At 49.8% G+C, this 19,040-nt stretch overlaps 1 protein-coding gene across 2 annotated transcripts; it reads right to left on the bottom strand.

Moving 5' to 3' along the window:
* Nucleotides 1–406: 406 nt before the first annotated feature.
* Nucleotides 407–13,019, bottom strand: HMOX1 (heme oxygenase 1). 2 transcript variants are annotated; one of them, XM_074271530.1, is made up of 5 exons: nucleotides 12,740–13,019; nucleotides 11,259–11,379; nucleotides 5,999–6,490; nucleotides 5,335–5,434; nucleotides 407–1,176 (listed from the first exon to the last, which is right to left on the bottom strand). In XM_074271530.1, the coding sequence occupies exons 1-5, from the start codon at nucleotides 12,769–12,771 to the stop codon at nucleotides 1,058–1,060; spliced, it is 864 nt and encodes a 287-aa protein (XP_074127631.1). In that variant the 5' UTR covers nucleotides 12,772–13,019; the 3' UTR covers nucleotides 407–1,057. The 2 variants fall into 2 exon arrangements, with proteins under 2 accessions (XP_074127631.1, XP_074127630.1); XM_074271529.1 differs by lacking the exon at nucleotides 407–1,176 and adding an exon at nucleotides 1,884–2,027 and having other exon boundaries at nucleotides 12,740–12,977.
* Between the last annotated feature and the right edge of the window lie 6,021 nt (nucleotides 13,020–19,040).

Here is a 19,040-nt window from a genome sequence, read left to right as displayed (position 1 = left end):
AAAAATAAAAATAAAAAAATTTTAAGGGGTCCTTTCCAGGTCTGAATCTATGATCCCAGGGCACTTCTCTCTGGGCCTCAGTTTCCCCGGCTGTAGCTTAAGGGGCTGCTTCCATGTCCATCTTTAGGATCCCGAGGCATTGCCCCCATCCCCACCCCCGTCTCGGTTTCCTCATGGTTAGAGAGAAGTGTTTGGCCCGGGCCGCCTCTTCGGTCCCTTCCACCTACCAAGGTGTGCCTGTGGGAGCCGGTGACCCAGCACTTGGCAGGGATCACAGCTGAGCTTGACTGACGGCCCGGTCTCTTGGAACCGGCCCCCCCGGCCCTGGGGAAGAAGTGGAACACTGGAATTTGACCCTTCCCCAAGGCATTTGTACAAAAAAACAAACTCTCAGAGGAGCCAGATATTTAGACGTAAAAACAACACTGTTTATTGAAAGTTTACACAGACAGGCTCAAGGACACTGACATTCTATCCGGGTTATTTAAAAACATACACATATGCACACACATACAAACGCCCCCCCAACAAAATGAGGCAAAATCCCTCCCCTTTGACCCTGGGGGAAAATAAAAAATAAACCCAAACATTGTGAAAACCGGACCAAACAAAATCCCATGGAAAACTGGCTTCTGACAAGACACAACATTCTGAGATACAAAAGCATAAACCGTCTACGGGACGAGGGAAAGTGGTCACTCCTGGGTCACGTGGGGAAACACGGGGAACCCAGGAGCCGGGCTCGCCGGGTCGTTTTCAGGGCTGGAACCTCCTTCTCTTTGGGGTTCTTGGGGACTGGGAGAGAATGCTACATCTGTGAGGGGTCCCTGAGGACCCCTTGAAAGTTCAAGTCCCTCAGGCCAGAGGTAATTTGGGTCAGTTTGGGGCTCTCCTCCCTCTTTTCCAGTGAGGGAGAAAGTGCTAGGGCCAGGCCCTGGGAACCTGTCCCACAGTGACCAAGGAGGCCCGTCGAGTGGATCTTCATAGGCTGGAAGCAGTCTGTAGGCTCAGGAGGGGAGCCGCGGGAGGCAGCCCCGGAGTGTCTTTTCTGACTCGTTCACATGGCGTAGAAGCCCACCGCGACAGTGGCCATTATGGAGAGGGTCAGGATCCAGCGGAGCAGGGGCGAGTGGGAGAGGAGTCCTTTCTGAGGGGCCGTCTCCGTGGAAGTGGGGCCTACGAGAGAACACAATCTTGGAATGAGAAGGTACCTCCAGCATCACCATCTGCCACAGCCTCACAGAGCTTCTGGCCCAAGGCCCCCAGGGACGGGGAACCAGGGCACCCAAGGCCGTCCCTTCGACTCCTAGACAAATCCGGCCCCCAGAAGGTTTCTCTGAAGTCAGATCTATTTCTGATCTGCCTCTCTGTAGCACAGAGAGCAGGGAGCCTTAGATATCATCTAGTCTGCTGTGGGCCCTTAATGAACCGATCCATCAATATTTGTTAAGTGCCAACTTTGTGCCAGGCCGTGCTAAGGCAAAAAAGCGCCTCTGCCCTTAAACTCAATCTCACAATCACATACAAATACATACAAAACAAGCTAGACAGAGGTTACATGGGAAATAATTAACCGAGGAAAGGCACTAAAATTAAGAGGATTCAAGGGTTGGTGAAATTGGGTTAACTAGTTTGAAATTTGCTTTGTCACCAGTCTGTCCAGAAGCATTTATTTTATGCATTTAGATACTTTTTTCTGAGAGGAGTCAACAACCTTCACAACTTTCTGGTAAAGGGGCCCAGGCCACAAAATCACTGAGTCTCCCTAAACCTCCATTCCTTCACCTATGAAATGAAAGAGGTCCGACTAGGAGGCTTCCGAGGCCTTCTCAGCTCTGCTGTCACTTTACAGATGAGGAAACAGAGTCATAAAGAGGCTGAAATGATTTCCCCTTCAAATGCAGTATTTTATTTAAACCATTAGGCTACACTGCATGTCAGAAGCGTCTTCGGGGCCGGGCCTGCCAGTTTTCTTGGAAGGAGGCCCCCTCCACCTGTTCAGCCCAGAAAGGCCTGGAGAGCTCCCTCTGAAAGTAAGGGGTGAATGAGGGTCTGAGGGTCAAAAGGCCCAATTCAGACCCTGGTTCTGACGCGTTCTGGCGGTGAGGTATGGAGCCAATCATTTCCACCTCTCGGTGCCTTAGTTTCCCTTTAAATGGGGATAACAATATTCAGGTACCAAGTCATAAGGTTGTTTTGAAGATGGTAAAATTCAATGTTTTCTCATTCTGTGGATGGGAACAAGGCTTCTTAGGGAAACAGAGTTCTAGGGGAAGGGCTTACAGAAAGCAGAGAGGAGCTCATTAATTGGAAGTGGGCCACTAAGATGCCATAGTTAAGGGGCAGGTCAGTTCCCGAGAGCCTCCACAGCTGTGGATCATAGCATCTGAAGGAGCTGCAGGGCAGCCTTTGCTGTGTTCCAGCACACGGGTTTTGGAACCCATGTTCCAGATTGGGAACGAGATAAACTGGAGGCAGAGGGAAGAGGAGAAAGGTCAGAGAACAACAACGGCCTCTCACAAGAGGAGAGTCATTCTGCAGCTCTGGGTGGGATCTCCAGCAGCCACTGTCAGGTGGCCCTGTGTATTCCACCACATAGTGACATCAAGTCAGAAGAGCTGGATTCAAATCCAACCTCAGATTGTGTGACCCTGGGCAAGTCACTCGGCCTTCTTTGCATCAGTTTCCTTCTCCGTAAAATCAAGAAGCTTAGCTCGGACGGCCTCTGAGGTCTCCCCCAGCTACAGATCCTAAGGGGGTGAGAGGAGGAGCTGTGGTTTAGGAATCAGAAGGTGCGAGTTCAAATCCCCGTCTACTAGCCAGGCGGACTTGAGACTTCAGCACTCTGGGGCCTCCACCTCTGGGACTGAATTGGTAGGATGTAAGCTTCTTGAAGGGAGAATCCTTTTTATCTTTGTTTTCTCATTGCATCCACAATACCTGGCACACAGTAGAAGCTTAATAAGTGCTGGCCCGGTTGGCCAAGCAGAGAATATCAGACTTAAAGTCCTTTGGTCTCTGCCTTGTGAATAGGGACTGAACTACTCTGGGGATACTAGAAAGAGTATTCAGAAGAGTCAGTCTCATGCTTCAACCAGCATTTATTAAACACCCACTTTGTGTCAGGCACAGAAAGGTAAAGATGTCTTTACCTTTAAGGTAAGGTCTTATTCCTTGCCTTGAAGTTCCCTCCGTTCCAATGGTGACAACAACCCCAGGTCTCTGGCTCCACAGAGCCGGAAGGGTCCTCATGTTACAGATGGGGAAACTGAGGCCCAGGGAGTCCCTAAGAGCCTAGGTCTAGAGCTGGAAGGATCCAGAGGGGTCATCAACTCTCCCACTTTACAGGTGGGGAAACTGAGGCCCAGAGAAATTAAGTGACTTCTTCAGAATCACAAAAGTAGTTAAGTTTCCTAGGTAGAATTTGAAAGCAGGTCCTCTAGAGCTCCAGGGGACCTCAGAGGCTATATAGTTCAACTCCCCCATTTTTCAGAGAAGGAACTGAGGTCTAGGGAGAATAAATGATTGAGGGCTCTTCCCTAAAGGCTAAATAAATCTGCCAGAGTGACCTGGCACAGTCTCTGAGGGGGTTTTTCCCTAACCAGTACAGGCGTCATTGCACCGGTGCAGGGCAGCTCTGAGAGGGGAGGGCGAATGCGATTCTGGGCTCAGCCGGCACTCTGGGGCTGGTCGGGCTGTGCGCCCAGGGAGGGACCTTCCCTTGATGACGAAGCTTTCCAGCGCCCCCAGCCACCGTTTCTTCCTCTGGGCCCCGAGTTCCCGGGTGGCCAATCCCCAAAGCCTCTGTGGCTGATGTCACGCCATCTCCGAGACTGCACCACACGCAGACAAGATGGGGGAGCCGCCCAGATGTTTGCTAACAGTGCGTCACAGTCAGAGGAGGAGGCTAAAGGCCCCCGGGAGGCCCCAAGAACAAAGCTTAGTAAGCTCCTCAAAGACAGAGCCGGCCAGGCTGCTGGGGAGCCGGGAAAATAGGGGGTCCGAGGATGGACAGATCGGAAGTCACCTACCCACAAATCTGCTCTGTAGGTAAAAGAACCCAGAGGTCCGGGGTCACCCCGCAGCAAGAGAAGGGCAGCATGGGCGGTGGAAAGAGCACACTATTCCAGCTCCAAAATCTTCAACAAACCCCAATTAAGTGCCTACTGGGTGTCAGCCACTGTGCTAAGCTGTGGAAGACAATCCCTGCCTCAGGGAGCTTACGATCACATCTCGCTACCTGTTCAGCCTTGGGCACGGCACATTTCCCAAACTCCTCAGTCTCCCCATCTGTAAAATGAAGGGGCTTGGGCTAGGTTGCCTCCGTCTAGCCAGCTCTGAATCGGTGATTCCGTGGTCTAAATCATGTATTCTCGAGACCTCAGTCTCCTTCTCTAAAAAATGGGGAAGTTGAACCACATAGCCTCTGATTGTTACGTTATGATTACAACTCAAGTGAGAGCAGGTAGCCCAGTGAGGCTCACCGACCTTCCCAAGATCCCACAGAAAAGGAAAGGCCTCCGAGAGAGGCAGACGGTTCAGGGCGTGAGTTCCTTGGGGGCTTACTACTACCTCCAATGCTATGGCACCTAGTAGGTGCTTAATAATTGTTTACCGATAGACTGATTATTGATTAACTTTCCAGTTTAAGTTGCAAGAATGGGACTTCTCAGCCACAGGAACACAAAGGACAGCTACTGCTGTGATGAGTTCTCGGGGGCTATTACTCTGTAAACTTGAGCGCTCACTCATCATCGACTCCAGGGCCTAAGCGTTTCACCAAGAAGATGCAGATGCTAGCGAGATCTCGGCTTCCGGGATCCCCCCGTCTCAGCAGGAATCCCCCTGACAACTTCCCTAACGGGTGGGCCTCCAGCCCCAGTGTGGTGGAAAGGCCTCGAGCGATAGGAAACCCCAAATTCTCCCCGTTCTACTTTGGAACAGTTAATAACGACGATACATAGATGGCACTTTAAAGCTTGCTAAGTGCTTTACAATATGATCTCATTTGTTCCTCCCAACAATCCTACAGGAGAGTATCATTATTATTCCCATTTTACAACTGAGGAAACTGAGGCAGACAGGTTAAGTGCCTTGCTCAGGGTGGCACAGCTGGCAGGTGTCAGAAGCTAGAACTGAACCCAGTATTTTCGGGTCCAAGCCTGGCGCCCTGTTCCCTGAGCCCCCTTTGGGGAAGTGAGAGAGCGAGAGAGGGGAAGGTTCATTCTTCCTGGTGTGGCAGCCTGAGAGGCCCATTTGCCGGCTTTGCTTAGGAAACTCGGTGGATATTGGGGGAAACTGGCTAGAGGAGAACGCGGGTTTTCCGGGTCTCACCTTGTGCTTTGCCTCCAGCCCGCTTTCGAAGCTCCTGCTTCCCAGGAAGGTTTTTGCTCTCCTGGTTTGTGGACAGCAACTCCTGCAGCTTCTCAAACATCTAAGGACCAAAAAAGGCGTGTCCCTGGGTCAGAAGGTGGCCTGAGCCTCAGGCAAGACCGTGCATCTGGGTCTCTCACCCCCAACTGGTTCTGCAGCTTTCATTCCTCAGGGCCCTCCTCCTCCTCCTCCTGGTCTCTTTCTCTAGGAATGAATCTAATGTGGGGGTGAAGACTCTGGGACCCTTCTTGTGGGCCTGAGGTCCCTCCCACTAAGGCAAGAAGTGATAAAGACTGGGCCAATGGCAAGGGAGGGCACGGAGTAAGGGCCTTCATTGGAAAGGCTTTTCCTTTTTAAGAGTGAGGAAGGCTCCCCACGGCGATGGGGGAACACTCCACCAGGTGGGGGGGTCGTGTCTGCATCAGGGCAGGGGACGCCCATTTAGTGGGACCAGAGAGCCATCGCTAGGCTGTCTAGAGGGGAGAAGACTCAGAATATTAAAGCCTGCAGGGCCTCACTTGGGACTCTGAATCTTCCTCCTTCAGTGGCCCAGGCCTTAGGGGGCCACCGTAACTTCCAGGGGGTCCGCCCTATTTAGTCGGCTCTGCCGGACGGGGGAGCTCACCTCGATGTTCAGGAGGAAGGACGTCTGCGCCTCCTCCACCACCTTCTCCTTGGTGGCGGGGCTCATCTCGATGGCGTTCATCCGCGAGCGGTAAAGCTGCTTGAACTTGGTGGGGTTGGGGATGGCGGGGAAACTGAAGAAGGCCACCCCCTCCCCCGTGCTGGGGAGCCCCAGGGACTTCTGGGCGATCTTCTTCAGGATCTGGCCCCCAGAGAGGTCCCCCAGGTAGCGCGTGTAGGCGTGGGCCACCAGCAGCTCCGGCTGCGCCCGGCCCAGGTCCCGGAGCCGGCTCACGTACTTTCTCGTGGCCTCCGTGTAGGGGATCTCCTTCCTCCACTGGGGGCCGTACCAGAACTCCATGTCCTGCTCCAGGGCGGGCGTGCGGTTCAGCTCCTCGGGGAAGTAGATGGGGGTGACAGCAGGGTGGGCCTTGTTGCGCTCCATCTCCTCTTCCAGGGCCAGATAGATGTGGTACAGGGAAGACATCACCATCTGGAACCAAGCAGTTCATCGTTAACCCGTGTCTGGGCCGGTCAGCCAAGAGAGGCGGTCACTCCCTCGCCGTTGGGCAAGAGCCGACTGTGCGCCGGCACTGGGAGCCAGAGGGGGTCCTCGGGGGAGACAAAGCCAGAGAGGGAGAGGGAAGAGGAAACTAGAGCTAGGAGGGCGCGGGAAGGCTCCCAGGCAAAGCGGGCCGGTCAGCAGGTCCTGAGCGCCCTACGGGGGCCTTCCCTGCACTAGGCCCAGCAGGAACCCTGAGAGCTTACACTCCGGGGTTCCCTGACCTTGGGGCTTAGTCTTCTGGCTTTTTCCAATCTACATGGAGACCACCCTTAATTCATCTGGAGACTACTTCCCAGCCTTCCCCTTGGGTCACAGAATTAACCTATCTATGATTGAGAGCAGTATAAGTGCATCTCCTTGCTTCAGTCCCTTTGCTGGAGTCTTAGTATTCAGTTCACCCAGTAATGGTGGTAATGGCTGGTGTCACATTGCTTTAAATAAACTTTGCCCCCTGACTAAGAAAAAAAAAAAAAATATATATATATATATTTCTGAAAAAAAAAAAAGGACCAGTTAAGAGAGGTCAGGCCCTGAACACATTCTGGATTTGCAGTCAGAGTTCTCTGCCATTTACTAGGCTGTAGAACCTTGAAAAAGGCACTTTATGTCTCCAGATCTCAGTTTCCTCATCTGTAAATAGAAGACAAATGGCCTCGAAGGTCCCTTTCAGCTCCACATGATAGAAAACAGGGCAGAGTAAATAGAGTCAGGACAGCCCAGGTTGGGGTCTGCCATGATGGGGACCGGAAATTCGGTTCCCTGTGACTTTTTGTTCCTTCAGGTCTCAGTTTCCTGTTCTCTAAGATAAAACCTCAATGGCCTCTTGTCTTTGGGTTTGGGGGCAGAAAATGAAAGAAATAGTATTTGGGAGAGAGAGGAAAGAAGGGACCTTGTGAGAAAATGAGGCTATGGGAGCAAGGACGAAAAGAGGGAAGGCTGGCGATGGTGGGTGGGACCACGTTAAAGAGAATTTGATGAATCTGGAGAACCCCAGAATCTCAGCGCTGCAGTGGTGAGGGAGGGAACCTCAGAAACCATCTAGTCTGAGCTCTACCCAAGCAGAGATTCCCTATTCAAACAGCCTTTGCGTGAAGACCTCAAGGGATGGGTAACTCACCACCTGTCAAGGCAGCCCACCCAATTTTGGTACAGTGCTGATTATTAGGAACTTTTTCCTCATAATGAGTGAAAATCTGCCTCTCTCCAACTTTTGCCCATTGCTCTTAACTCGCCCCTCAGGATCCACATAGGTCAACTGCAAATTCCTGAGCAAGAATAATAAGTCCAGCTCTCCAAATTATCTGATGTTCTCTTTTTCTTCTCCTGGAGAATTATCATGGCCGGTTTTTATATGACTCTTTGTGCAAAATGACTTCACTCCTACCTGATGTGCTAACCAAAGCTAAGAGTTAGGTGGTACAGATATTATTCCCATTCTACAAACAAGGCAAACTGAGGCTCTCGGAGGGAGGAGATGGACCATGATCATACATCAAAGAAGAGGCGGAGCCCAGGCTTGAACCCCGAGCTTCTTCTACACCCCTGGCATCGAGGTCAGCTGTTCATCCACCAGTGCTATGCTCCCCCCCTTAGGGGGATGACTTCCCTGGTTTCTGGAGCTCCCCAGGGTGAGCAGGAGGGGCTTGTCAGGGGATGTGGTTTTTTTAATGGAATGTCAGCCAAGAAGATCCTTGCCGTAGCCACTGAGGACAGCCCGTCCCTTCTGTCTGACCTGCAGAAGTGCCGTCCCCCTTCCACTCCCCATTCAGATCTGGGGGCTGCCTGACCGTCCGCTCGGGCTCCGCACCTGCCTGGCACAATTGCTTTGTGTAGTCACTTATTCATTAATTCCAGTCATCCCCCAGCCGGGTGGATGAAAGGTCAAGAGGGAAGCAAAGTCAAAACTCAAGTCCGAGGAGTCGGTATTTCTGCAAATACCGAGGAGGCAGCCCGCATGGTAGAAAGTTGGACTTGGGATTCAGGAAAAGCAAGGTCAAAAGCCTCCCGCTGAGCTTTGTGTGACCCCTTACAACACAGTATCATGGGGCCTTAATTTCCTTATCAATAAAATGGAGATGAGAATAACTCACAAGATTTTGGTAAACCTCAGATAACAGCCACCTAATCAATAAGCACTTATTAAGTGCCTACTGTGTGTATAGATTCCAATCCCTACAGTGCTTGCTCCTCTCTCTGACTCGGTTTCCTTATATGTAAAAATGAGGGATTAAGGCCTTCTAAGCTCTGAAGTCTATTTTGCCACTTACCATCTGTGTAACTATGGGCAAGCCACTTAAACTCTCAGCCTCAGTTTCCTCCCTTGTAAATTGACCTCTAGGATGCCTCCCAGCTTTAAATCTTAAGAATCTACTTCTTTTTAAGGTCTCTTCCAACTGTCCTGCTGTATTATTCTGTGAAGTTTCCAAGGGAGTTAAACAAGGAAAGACCACAAAGCAATGGACTTAGAGCCGTCCCATTTAGCTACGTAATGATCACCAACTCACAGCAAGGGCGTAAGCATTTCTGGAGTGCTTCAAAGTGTTATAATTATAGCCAAGCATTTACACACCCTCTGAAGTCTGCAAAACAGCCTGGAAGGGAGGTGCTGTCTTAAACCCATTCTTCAGACGGAACAACTGGGAGCTCTGAGAGGACGAGGGCTGGGACTCCCCCCTCCAGCCTCTGCATCACTCTAGGAGCTCTCCTCCATGTGTCACAGTTTACGAGGCATTTTTTCTTACCTCTGTGAGGGTGGCAATATTATTATTCCCTTGTAACTGAGGCTCAGGGAGATTAAGGGAGTCACCCAGATAGGAAATAACAGAGCCTTCTTTCCATAATAATAATTAACAATATGGCAAGTGTAACTCACCCTTATATGGGGCTCTAAAGTTTCTGAAACACAGGGTCGTGGTTTAGTTGGAAGGGACCTCAGAGGACATCGTGTCCAACTGCCACATTTTGCCACCAGGGAAACAGCACCAAGGGGCCCGAGTCCCCACGGAGATTGTTTCATTCCTTGTCACTCTAGCCCCAGTGTCTGGCACATAGTAGGTGTTCAAGAAATGTTTGTGGGTGGGTCAGAGTCAGCATTTGACTGTTTTCAAAACAAGCATGGCCAAATCTCCTCCATTCTTTAAATAATGAACAAAAAGGGTGGCTAGGAAGTATAGTGGGTAGAGCACCAGCCCTGAAGTCTGGAGGACGAGTTCAAATCTCACCTCAGACACTTAACACTGCCTGGCTGTGTGACCCTGGGCAAGTCACTTACCCCCAATTGCCTCAGCAAAAAAAAAAAAAATAAACAATTTTTAAAAAGCATTATCTTAAATCTCTCCTCTCCTAAGCCAAATACCTCACAGAAGTTGTCCACACCTGCTTTCTTGGCTGCTTTTCTCCTCAACAGTCTGGCTCCTGACCTCCTCACTCAACTGAAACCCTTGCTCCAAAGTTAGCCATTATCTCTCGACCATCCCAGCTGAGAACCGTTTCTCTGACATCTTCCTTCTTTTTGTCTGTGCTGCCTTTCATGCTGGAGACCATCCTCTCCTCCTGCGGCCTTGGGACTCCCCCGCCCTCCCTGCTTTTCTCCTGCCTTTTTCAGCCAGTCATCCACACTCCACCTCCCTAACTGCAGGATCCCCAAGTCTGTCTCTTTTTCTTCCCTTTCTCTCTTCTCTCCTTTTCTCCCCCACACTCTCACTAAGTCCATCCAATTTTTTGAATTTAACTATCACCTCTCCGCCAAGGACTCCCAGCTCTATGTACCCAGCCTCAGTCTCCCCTGATGGTCCCTCTTCAGTCTTGCCTGTTAGCTATTGTTTTTGTAAACAATCCGTCCCCAAGACATCTCAACATGTCCAAAGCTGAGCTCATCATCTTCCCCCAAACCCTTCTCTCTTCCAGGCTTCTCCATTCTTTCAAAAGCACCAGGGTCCTTCCAGGCTCCCAGATCATCATTTCCACCTCATCCCAGAGTCCTCTTCTTCTTTATCTCACACACTCGGGATGTCAGAGCTTGTGGTTTCTACCTTTGTGCCATTGCTTGTATTCAGCCCCTTCTTTCACCTCACACAGTCACCCCTTGGTTCATCACCTCTGGTCTAGATTGTTTTACATTTCCTAATCAGAGTAATCGTCCTTAAACTCGGCTCTCACCACAGCATCTCTCTCCCTGTGGCTCCCCATCGCCTCTGAGATAAAAATTAGCTTCTATTTCTATTTTTGTAAGTCCTACAGCCTGACCTCCTGCTATTACTCACCTTCCCCTCATTCTTTGATTCAGCCAAGCGGCCTTCTCTTCAATCACACAAGTGGTGATTAATAAATACTTCTGGGCTGGCTGACTGATTCTTTGTCTTTGCAATCCCTAATGCGTGACACACAGTAGGTGATTACAAAAATACTAGTTGATTCATTAACTGATTCTCTGTCTGCATCCCTAATGCAGGGCACTAAGCAGGTGATTAATAAATGCATGTGGAGTCATTAACTAATTTGTAAATTGCATCCCAGAGCATAGCAAGAGCTGACCCTTGGCACATACTTGTTGATTCCAGAAGTCACCGGGCTCATTAAGTGTCAGCCGGTCCCCTAGGTTACACCCATCCATTGTCAGATCTCACCCGCCTCAGGCGGGCACCTTCTCACCCTCCCACAGGCCCCAGTCCCTGCCCATGCCAGGTGTCCCCCGTACCTTGAAGCCTTCCTGGGACACGTTCCCCTTCTGGAAGTTCCTCATGAATTCCACATTCTCAGCCTGGCTGTGAACCTCCTTGGTGGCTTCCTTCAGGGCCTCGGACAAATCCTGAGGCATGCTGGGAAAGGAAGGCCCAGAGCCACATTGTTAGTGGGGCACTGTGGAGAACACCCGAGGGCTTCCCGAGGGCTGGCGCATCCTGCCCCCAGGGGCCTGTCAGAGGGAGCTCTGGGGGCCCCCGGGGCCACTGAGAAGGCACCATGACCCCGGGCAGAAGGATCATTGGGTCATTTGGCCTATTGATTTCTAAACAAAGTGTCACTTTTCTAAAATGCGGGCTTCTCAGAATGGACGAAAAGGACTTTCTCTGTATTTTCTCTGCCAACGTGGGTCCGGGAGCCCTGGATTCGAGTCCAGCCCACTCAAGAAGCAGCAGACCAAGTCCCAAGGAGCCTGCTGACTCCTGGGGAGGGAGCTGGGCCATTTAAGGGCCGAAGTCACGCTCGGATTGTTTCTTTTGCCCACTCTCCTGGACAGACCGACACCTGCGCCTCTCTGTACGCACACGCTGTTATATGGACCCCACGCCTTCTCATAGTGCAGACTGATGAACCCAGATCGATTTAAAAGAAATAAAAGACTGGACTCTATCTACGGCCCTGCTCCCCATACCCGGCCGTCCCTCGGACAGCGGGCCCAGTCCCTTATCTACTAGAGACTCGTCAGCAGGCGGTGAAGGACCAAGCCCGAGCGCTGACCTAAGTTCTGATCCGGCCCCGTTATTTACACGGAGACAAGTCACCGCTTCTGGGACCGCTTCCCAGTGGGAGAAATAGGGGGAGGTGGGCGGTGGTCTCGGGGCGGAGCTCTAAGTCCGTCCCGTCCTCCCTCGGGAGTGCCCTGCCCTCGGTCTCTGCTGGGACCTATTGGCAGCCGGGGTCCAAGGTTGACCTTTGGCCCCGAGGACCCCAAGGCGGCGGCCGACTTCCAGAAGGAGGTGTGCTGGCCCCTACCTAACATAACTCAGGGGAAAGTGCAAGTCCCCCACACCGCACTGCCTGCGCTTGAGGAAGTCCGGCACGCTGGTGGCGGGGATGCTCCGGGGAGCGCCCGCGGCCAGCATCCCTCCCTAAGCCAGCCCCAGCTCGGGGAGGGCCGCAACATCGCTCCGCTCCTCCGGAAAAGGGAAACGGCCCCGGGAAGGCGGGGGAAGGGGGTCCGGAGCGAGGCTCGCAGGTCTCCCCCGGCCAAGTGAGGAACTGCCCCCCGGAGGGGAAGCGACGGTCCCCCGTCCCGCCGGGGTGAACGACAGCCTGGGCGCTCCGGGTCTTCGGATTCCACAAGTCGGGAGAGGACGGGGGCGGAAAGGAGCTCTCTCTCTCCTCTAATCCCCCCACCCCCTTTCACGGAGAGGAAAACTGAGGCCGCGGGAGGGGGGCAGGGGCGGGATTCGAACCGGCCCCTCGGCCCCGGCTCACCTCTTGGGCCGCTCGGCTGTGACGGCCTCCATCGCGATCCGCTCTCCCCGCTCTGGGCTCCGCTCTCCCCGCTCTGGGCTCCGCTCTCCCCGCTCTGGGCTCCGCTCTCCTGGGGCGGACCGCCTGGCTCCCGGGCTCCGCTCTCCTGGGCCGGACCGCCTGGCTCCCGGGCTCCGCTCTCCTGGGCCGGACCGCCTGGCTCCCAGTGCCACAAAGTCCCCGGAGCGTCGGCAGAGTTTGGTCCGGGACGGCCCCGCAGCCGGCTTTAATACCCTGTGGGTGCGCGGAGGGAGGGAGGGAGGGGGAGCGTCACGTGCGGGGCTCGGCCAAGCCCGCCCCCTCCCGCCCCCCCTCCCGTCCCTCCGCCCCCGGCCCCCGGCAGATTGCAACACAGCCTCCGGGGGCCAACATCTGGCCGCCTCCTCCCTCTCCCCGCCTCCCGGACCCGCCTGGGACAATAGAAGTGCCTCGGCCCTCTGCCGTCCTCCCGGCCCAGCTCCGCACAGGAAGTGTTTTCAAAACAAAGCTCTGCAGGAAGCCCGGCGGGCTCCGCTTCGGGGCACTCCACAACCCGAGAAACTTCTGGAAGGAGCTAGGGACCCGCAGAGAGCGGCCCGCCCCCACCTGGGAGCCGAAACCCCCAAAACGGAGTTCACTCGAACACGAATTGGGCAGGTTCAGCTCGGCCCCGGAGGGAAGGACTGGCTGCTAACTACAGAGGCCCCGATGTGGGGGTTGGAGGCCCCTGCAAGCACAGGGGAGATGGTCCCCTTTTCAAGGATGCTCATAGAGGGGTTTCTTGTCCGCGGAGGGATCCATGTGGTCGTGATCACAAGTGTTTATTAAGCGCCAGTCCTGTTTTATAATCCTGGCAACAATGGCCCCCATTTTACAGTTGAGGAAACTGAGGCAGTCCTTAAATGGCTTGCCCAGGGGCATAATTAGTATCCAGGCCAGATTTGATACAGAGCAGATACCAAAAAAAAAAAAAAAAAAAAAAAAAAAAAAGAGGGGGGGGAGAAACACAGCCCCTTCTCCAAAGGAGATCCCATTCTAATGAGATAGACATTTAATCTGACCCAATAATGGAGAACTGGACCTGGAGTCAGGAAGCCTCATCTTCCTGAATTCAAATCCAGCCTCAGATCTTTACTAGCTGTGTGACCCTGGGCACGTCACTTCACCCGGTTTTGCCTCAGTTTCCTCATCTGTAAAATGAGTCCGAGAAGGAAATGGCGAACCACTCCAGTGTCTTTGCTAAGAAAACTCCAAAATAGGGTTACCAAGAGTTTTATGTGACTGAACTGCAACAATTTGAAACAGGAGACACTGACAGTTGGTCCAGTGGTCCTCGGACTTTTTAAATAGGGAGCAGTTCACGGTCCCTCAGACTGTGGAAGGGCCGGACTATAGCAACAACAAAAGCTCACACTGTCTCTGCCCTTCAGCCCATTTTCCATAACCCATGGGGCCACATAAACGTCCTCTGCGGCTGCATCTGACCCCGGGATCTAGTTTGAGAACCCCTGGACTATAAACTGTGAGGGATTTTCTTCATAAGGTGGGATATGAGCTATCTCAAAAGAAGCCAGAAGGTGAAAATGATAAGGGAGGGCCTTCCAAGCAGGGGAATACAAAGACATAGAGGGGAGAGACAGAGTGTCTTATTTGAAGACTCGAAAGGAGGTCATGTTAATGGATAGCAGAATACATGAAGGGGAGCCTAGTGACCGGAAAATCTGGAAAACCTTTGGACAAACAATTTTATAACTGATTCTAGAGTAAAAGGAAGCCCTGGAATTGAGTTGGTGGAGGGGAGGGGTGGAGGGGTGATGACATGATCAGTTCTTGCAAAGAACAGAGGATTTGAAGTCATTTGAATATTGATTCTGCTACTTGGGATTTATCTAGATTAAACCTGCTTTTAAACCCAAACAATTCTGATCTTCACAGATTGGCCACCAAAAGGTTTTGGTCATTGTTTGGGTCCCGATAAGACTCAGATTGAATGTCAAAGCTATCATTCCTCTTTGGCCAGACACCCAAAGGCTTCCCTCTCCCAGATTTATTTTTTAGATTTTTTTTTTTTGACTAGATGGAAATCATTCTTTGCTACAATTCTTATCTAGTGTAAATCATTGAATGGGTGTTGCCTCAGTTAAACCAGTAGAAGACGTTGGCTTAAAAAGGCCCAGGTTTCCTATAGCATCCAGGGCCATCTCCAGTCATCCTGATCTGCGTCTAGACACTGGATCTAGCTGGCTCTGGAGGGAAAAGTGAGACAGGTGACCTTCCGTAGTTCTCCCTCATTTAAATTCCAATTAAACTTGCACGTCATGACTTACAAAAGACAACAATGGCACTCCTAACCATCCCTTTCCTGGCAGATGCCAGTGAGATTTACACAAAGAGACGAATTTGAGAAATCTTTGGAATTTTAACCTTCAAAATTTTATTCAAGCCTTAGGGTTTTCTTGACAAAGATATTGGAATAGTTTCCTATTTCCTTCTCCAGTTCATTTTACAGATGAGGAAACTGAGGCAAATAGGGTAAAATGATGTGTTTAGGGTCATATGGTTAGTAAGTGACTGAGGCCAGATTTGAACTGATAATGATGAGTCTTCCGGATTCGAGCTCAGTGCTCTATCCACTGCACCACCAAGCTAATTTTGTGACTTTGACATTGTTTTCCCTTTCTCCAGTCATCATCAGTATCTTATTATAGCCTTATGTGTGGTTCTCATTCTTTCTGTTGTCCCTTGGGTCAAACACAATTTTAATTTTTCAAAGATGGAAAAATCATAGACTTAGTTCTGGAAGGGACCTGAGAGATCACCGAGTACACCCTCTCTCAGAAGCAAACTGAGGCCAAAAGAAAGGAAGGGCCTTGACAAGGTGGTAAGTGACCCAGTGGGAATTGAAATCCAGGTTTCCCGACTTGAGATTCAACAGTCTTTCCAATCAACACAGTGCCATTGATGAGGTCTTGAATAAAGAGTGTATTCAGCAGAGAGAAACTGAAGAATTGATCTCTGGGGCAGGCAGGGAGAAGACCCTGATGGAGATCAGTTTAGCATCATGGTCCCCCTAAGGCCCATCCTCTGTCATGTCCTGTCAGAAATCCCAGTCATGGGGCAGCTAGGTGGCGCACCAGTCCCAAAGTCAGGTGGACCTGAGTTCAAATCTGACCTTAGACATTTAATACTTCCTGGCTGTGTGACTCTGGGCAAGTCACTTAACCCCAATTGCCTCAGCAAAAAAAAGAAAAAAAAGAAATCCCAGTCATGTCCCTAAGGTTAAAATTTCCCTATAAAATCTACTTATGCCCATGCCATACTCACTGCCTTCCTTTGGGTCAGTCCGCCTGGCACTCTGTCTCATGGTGTCTTTCCCTTACCCCTCTCCCATGCCATGTAGTCTCTCCTCATCTCACTATGCCTTGTGGCATTCTCTGGACCCCACTTCTCCTCCTTATAGCTAACTAACTATTTTGCAGTGTCAAATCCCTCTCAAGATTTAGCCTGCCAGATAAGGGCATGCCCCAACCTCATGGGGGTATTTCCTTTCTTTTTTTTTTTTTTTTTTTAATTTTTTTTCCCCCTGAGGCTGGGATTAAGTGACTTGCCCAGGGTCACACAGCTAGGAAGTGTTAAGTGTCTGAGACCAGATTTGAACTCCTGTCCTCCTGACTTCAGGGCTGGTGCTCTATCCACTGCGCCACTTAGCTCTCCCCCTGTATTTCATTTCTCCTAGTAAATGGCAAATTTCACTGGGGAACTTTATTATTATTAATTATAATTCCATCATTAATTATTAAAACCCCTTTCCATATAGGCTCTCCCAATTCTATTTCATATTTGCTATTCTTAGTGTCTGTTGTATGCCTTCATTTTGTCTGTAACCTGTTCCCCTAAATAAATCTACCTTTTGCCAAAGAATATGGCCAGTGTGAATTCTTCACCTTTCTGAACCCCAACTTTTGGTGCTTACTCCATCAGCCATTTCACCATGATTCATATATTGTCACTGGCAGAGTAGGAGCATTAAAAGCATGTAACTGTGAGCAGCTTGAGATAACTGAACATGTTCAATACTTAAATGGGGTCCAGACCAAAGTATATTTGTTGATTGAAAATAAAAAATAGGGTCAGAGATTTCAAGGTAAAAAAGATTCAAATGATTGTCCAAAACTATCTCCTCATTTTATAATTGAGGAAAGAGAAACGCAGACTGCTGAAGAGATTTTAACCCTGATTACAAAAATGGCAATCACCAATATTGAGATTTGGCCCCGAATTGTCAGAATTTTCCTTTTAATATTCTTTCTGCTGTGTACTACCATAGTAATACAAGCAGTAGGATTTGGGCTCTGACCTCAAGAAGGTTATGTCTTAACTGGGGAAGTGAGATGTAAGCACAGAGGTTATTCTCATCTTTAGGCCCAATGAAAGCACAAGGCTGTTGAGGGGAAGATTGATATGGTTCAAAGAGGCCTTAGATCCAGGATTTACAACCATCCACAGGACTAATTTAGCCCAGATCTCAGAATGCTCAGAACTCTGGGAACTCGGTAAGAGTGAATAGGAAATGGCGACAAGGGAGTTCTGTTGGTAAAGACCATGAGACTCCTGCAGAGGTTGGAGGTCACATTCATGAATGTTTCTGGCTGCTGACTCAGACAACAACTGCTTTACTTCCCTTTCTTTCTCTCACAGAAACCAGAATTTTCCAGAAGTCAGCTCCTCTTTTCCTCTTTCAGACCTTCTCTTACTTGGGGAAAAATGAGCATAAATGTCAGAATGGGACTTGGGAGACCTGGGCAAGCCAGCCTTGGCTATGCCAGTGTTTGACCCTGGCTAAGATATGGCAATCTTGGTTACTCTATAGAGAATTCTGCGAATTTTAAAGTTTTTTAAAAAAAAGTGTCTACCACTGACATGAAGGACCATTCTAGTTTTGACATTGTGTTCTTTAAAAAAAAAAAGTTTTAAATAAAAAATTGTATTGATATGTTCTATTTTTATATAATCTCTAATTCTATCTATATGTCCCATCACCTTCTCGGATAGCCTGCCCTATTTTTAATTTTGTTAATTTATCCTGCCCATTACTTCACTATTGAGCATATCTTTAAAAAGAAAAAAAAAAAAAGAGCCTTCAAAATATAGATGCATAGTAGGACAAAACAAACTCCTACATAGGCCTTACCCCAAATTGTATGCTATCCCTCTTCTCAGGCCTCTCCCAGCTCTGATAATCCATGTTCCAAGGGCCCTCCCAGTCTTGACATTCATGTTTTAAGGCCCCTCCAAGCTCTAACATTGCTTGATCTAAAACCCTTTCTAGCTCTGACATCCCTTGTTCTAAAAACCCTTCTTAGCTCTGACATCCCTTGTTCTAAAAACTCTTCTTAGCTCTGACATCCTTTGTTCTAAAACCCTTCCTAGCTCTTACATCCCTTGTCCTAAACCTTTTCTAGCTCTGACATCCCTTGTCCTAAACCTTTTCTAGCTCTGACATCCCTTGTTTTAAACCTTTCCTAGCTCTGACATCCTTTGTTCTAAAAACCCTTCTTAGCTCTGACATCCTTTGTTCTAAAACCCTTCTTAGCTATGACATCCCTTGTCCTAAACCTTTTCTAGCTCTAACATCCTTTGTTCTAAAACCCTTCTTAGCTCTGACATCCCTTGTTCTAAACCTTTCCTAGCTCTGACATCCCTTGTTCTAAAAACCCTTCTTAGCTATGACATTCCTTGTCCTAAACCTTTTCTATCTCTGACATTCCTTGTTCTAAAAACCCTTCTTAGCTCTAACATCCTTTGTTCTAAAACCCTTCTTAGCTATGACATTCCTTATTCTAAACCTTTTCTAGTTCTGACATTCCTTGTCCTAAACCTTTTCTAGCTCTGACATTCCTTGTTCTAAAAACCCTTCTTAGCTCTGACATCCTTTGTTCTAAAACCCTTCTTAGCTATGACATTCCTTGTTCTAAACCTTTTCTAGCTCTGACATCCCTTGTTCTAAACCCTAGAGATGCCTTTTAACAAATTAAGTATTACTCTAGAATTCTCTTTTAAATGCAAATCGCCTTGGGAGACACAGCAAGTTAGCCCCAACTATTTTAATTTAAGTGAACAGATGTGGTCCTATATGCCAGAGGGAGAGGGGGCTGAAATGAGGAAGAGAGGCTGAGGAAAAGCAAGAGGTCCCTTCCAGCTCTAGAAATCTCTCATCTTGTGATCCTACCTGGATTACCTAAACAAAGCTCTTCAGCTCTCTGGACCTCAGTTTCCTCCTCTA

This window comes from Sminthopsis crassicaudata, chromosome 5 (assembly GCF_048593235.1).
Source record: "Sminthopsis crassicaudata isolate SCR6 chromosome 5, ASM4859323v1, whole genome shotgun sequence".
NCBI classification, from domain to species: domain Eukaryota; kingdom Metazoa; phylum Chordata; class Mammalia; order Dasyuromorphia; family Dasyuridae; genus Sminthopsis; species Sminthopsis crassicaudata.
This window is presented reverse-complemented; position numbering and strand designations above follow the sequence as displayed.